We start from the raw sequence: 3,904 nt of genomic DNA on the forward strand, positions 1-3,904 counted from the left end.
ATTAAAATACCAAGCAAGTGAGAACAAGTATGAAGTATGCTACAATGACAGGCAAACAAAAAAGACTTGGTTATTAAATAATACGATTATACTTTTGACTTTTGAACTGCTTTGCACACGGTTTCACAATTTCATAAGTCTTGTGGAAAATGATGAAGTATTCTTTTTTAAGAGCAAATTTTTAACGCAAAATCACAAATTCTCTTTCAACTTTTTAACTTACCCTTCTAAGAATTTGAACCCAGAACTTCATATTTGTAACAATAGTTATTATACGTTTTACAAAATAATACACATAACTGCATAAGGTTTCTATAATTATGAAGACCCCTTTAACTTTTGATAATTTACAATATTCCTTCACATTATGCATTGCACGTACGGTGTACCTCGACATTCCAAGATGGTGCGGAACCACATTTGAGTTCCTTTCTACCATCCAAAGACAAACCCTTTGACAAAATCAACAATACTAACCTAAATTTAACTTAGACATGATTCTTTACACGTCTAACGATTTCATATGTTTCCGTTTGCAAGGAAATCCAACCCAAAATCATTAACTCCGAAATCTTGACAATCCATTAGCCATGTAGCACACTCGTCCCATGAGGCTAACACACTTGTACAATTCTTGGACCTTTTATCATCGCCAAGTGATTCCCAATCCGATGCATCAAGCAAAAGAGGCTCATTGTCGCCTAAGAGGTAACTTAATATCATCTCCTCATCGTCTTTGTTTGTGGATGAATTGTTTTCGATTTGTAAAATAGTCGGGTTCTCGTTTGAGATCTCTGACTTATTTGTAGTTTCAGTAGGTTGTGAAAGGTTGTATTCTGAAGATTGTTTAGTGCAAGGAGATGATGTTTCACTAGTTTGAGTATCTTTCGGGAGCGGTTCATGAGTGACTGGATCAATTCCCGTTTTTAGAAGTTTCTTTTTGATGTGAGTGTTCCAGTGATTTTTTATCTCATTATCTGTTCGACCTGGTAAATTTGACGCAATCTTTGACCACCTAATAATATCATTTTACAACGAACAAAATACTTTATATTAGATATGATTGTTTATAAAGTATCTAAAATATAATAATGATTACACGCTCATTGAATGCAACATTCGACTTTTCATATTATTAATATTGGCTGCTTTATCGACAAGGATCTTATGAATTTGCTTTTGCTTGTCTGAGTGCAAACTTTTTTCAATCCGTAGTGGTACAAAATATTACTAAATCTTGAATGATCATAACTGTTTCATTATATATATGAAATTACGAAATATTCAATCCGTAGTGGTACAAAATATTCAATGATAAGTTTGAGATTTAAGCATATATAGTGTCTTGTTGTGCTATGAGACAGCTTAATTATATATGAAATTACGTTTTATTATAATCTTGAATGATCATAACTGTTTCATTATGAAACCATGTTCAAGAATCTTAAGATAAATTCTAATGTCTTTAGAAAAGAAAAGGAGAGCAAAAGGCGGCATACCGATTACCAAGGCGAGCATGCAGGTCGATAACAAGTTGTTCTTCCGATTCAGTTAGGAGGCCTCGCTTCAAGTCCGGGCGAAGGTAGTTTGTCCAACGGAGGCGGCAACTCTTGCCACAACGACGAAGCTCTGCCAGCTTAGGCAGGGCTCGCCAACAACATGGGCCGTTAGTGAGGATGTATTTGATGAGTTTCTTATCTTCCTCCGCGGTCCATGGCCCTTTCTTCACCCCTAGTTTGTCACAACATGGTTGCCTTCCCATATTACTTAGATGTTACACCACCACCAGTTGACAACACCAACCTCCACCAAATAAACGAACTAATTAAAAGAAATAAAAACTATGACTTACCAACTTTAGTACCACCACCAACCTACAACTATTATAACCTACAACTATTATATATATGCATATAAGGACTTAAGGAGGTAGAGTGAGATTATAATAGAAGGCTGGTCCCACCATGAATACATGAAAGATACGGGTGAACCGCAACATGGTTCGATAGTAAAAGTTGATGTGTAAAGAATCCAATTCATAGATTTGTTTTTGTTGCCTAAATTAAAACTTACCACAAGCTTGCTTATCATATATTGCATACATACACCATTGTTTGGTTGCATGGCAGTGGTGAGAAAGACTCAAGTCATATACAAACTTAGTTTTTTAGTGTCACGGTGTGGTCGCTTCCCTCTTTTATGGAAGCCATCAGATTGCTTGATTTTTAAATGGAGTCCTCTCATTGATTTAACCAAAATTCATGACTATGGGTCTTACCAAAACAAGATAGCTCTTAAACGGGTTATAACATCTCATTAAATTAAAAATTAATCTTACCAATTATTTGATAAGAAAATCCTATAAAATAGAGATATACTAAAATTTAATATCCAATTTAAAAAGAAAAAGATATTATTTATTATTAATGAGCAATTTTATAGTAAAAAACATAAGCGGGTCATGGTCACCAAATCCAGATAGTTTTTAAACGTGTTATAACATATCATTTTTTTATGAAACCATTTTATCATCAAACGCTAAGTATATTATTAACTTTCTTATAATAAAGAAAATTAAAATCCAAAAAGTAAATATTAAAAAACGAAAAATGTAAAACAACCATTCTCTCAAGCCATCAGATTGTTTTATTTGTAAATGAAGGCTTCTCACGCATTTGACTCGAATTCACGGGTAAAGGTTTCACCAAACCTGTAGGTTCCCAGCCGGATCTACACGAGATATCGCGTTCTACGTAGGTGCGGAATCCTACGTAAGACGTTACGAGTATAGAAAACAATACGAGCTAACACACGATACGATAATCAAACACACGTTGTATTTCAACCGTAAACACGTGATACTATGATCACTGAATACAAACTCTCTGACTCGAATACACGAATAACTAACTGAATAACTTCTGTGAATCTATTTTTTTTTAACAACTGCCGAAACCTAGCAGACTATATAGGCGACAACTTCGCCTGGTAAGTTCAGGCGAAGTTGTTCCTAACTTCGCTTGTCTAACAAGTTCGCCCATATAAGCGAACTTGTTAGCAACTTCGCTTACATACAAAACTCAAATCTAACTAACACGATTACAGACACTCGACACCGAACTACTGACATCATGCACCAACAGACTCCCCCTTGGCAGTAGCTTCATCTCTTTAGCTTCAAACACGTATCTTGTAATCTTCAACGACCTTGCATCTTCATCTTCAAGCATGAACTCCTTCGCGTACACAAACTGATACAATTCTTTGATATTTCTTCGCTTCGTCTTTCCAAGCAGGAATATAAAAGATCTTCTTCTCATTCAGCACCTGCAGATCAGCTTGCGACAAGTTCACTAGATGCATCGGATCATAAACTCTTAGCAGCTCTTGTTCATCTTCGTCTTCCATCACTGCTTCAGCTGTTTCACAATCAACATACCACCACTTTAGATCTTTGAGCACATCATTGGGCATCTGTTTCATCGGCATTTCTTTAAGGCACCTGATCGGCTTATACTTCATAATCATCCAAGGTTTTCCGTCTGCTCTCAAACCTCTATCCTTGTCTTCAACAAGTTTTCCCTTTTGTGGTTTCAACAGCTCAAATTTCTTCTCTTTTATACTCTCTTTCCACACAATTTTCCCAATAACTCTAGCCATATTATCATCACTTCGGTTAATCAACCCCAATCTGGCTAAGTCTTTCACTTCACATTCTGGCAGTGTATTCAACGATCTTAACAGTCTTTTGAAATACTGAACACCGTCATATCTCTTAATCACGAAGAGCCTCAACTGCTCATCATATATCCAGCAAATAATCCCTTTCTTCGCTTCAGCATAACCTTTAATGTTGTAACTCTTCTTAAACATTGTAGGAACCGCTGGTTTCTTCGTTTTGACG

At 35.8% G+C, this 3,904-nt stretch overlaps 1 protein-coding gene across 1 annotated transcript; it reads right to left on the reverse strand.

The window, feature by feature from the left end:
* Window positions 1-333: 333 nt before the first annotated feature.
* LOC143558904 (MYB-like transcription factor ODO1) lies at window positions 334-1,819 on the reverse strand. Its single transcript, XM_077047644.1, has 2 exons — window positions 1,500-1,819; window positions 334-1,015 (listed from the first exon to the last, which is right to left on the reverse strand). The coding sequence occupies exons 1-2, from the start codon at window positions 1,760-1,762 to the stop codon at window positions 520-522; spliced, it is 759 nt and encodes a 252-aa protein (XP_076903759.1). The 5' UTR covers window positions 1,763-1,819; the 3' UTR covers window positions 334-519.
* Between the last annotated feature and the right edge of the window lie 2,085 nt (window positions 1,820-3,904).

The sequence above is a fragment of the Bidens hawaiensis genome, unplaced genomic scaffold (assembly GCF_021521415.1).
Source record: "Bidens hawaiensis isolate Kalapana, Puna unplaced genomic scaffold, B.hawaiensis_p1.1 tig00019670_1, whole genome shotgun sequence".
NCBI lineage: Eukaryota > Viridiplantae > Streptophyta > Magnoliopsida > Asterales > Asteraceae > Bidens > Bidens hawaiensis.

Excerpts from the sequence above, each read along its gene's own strand:
- LOC143558904 (XM_077047644.1), bottom strand. The coding sequence starts at position 1,762 with ATGGGAAGGCAACCATGTTGTGACAAACTAGGGGTGAAGAAAGGGCCA. Across the intron at positions 1,016-1,499 it reads CATGCTCGCCTTGGTAATCG|GTGGTCAAAGATTGCGTCAA; the intron begins GTATGCCGCCTT and ends TGATATTATTAG.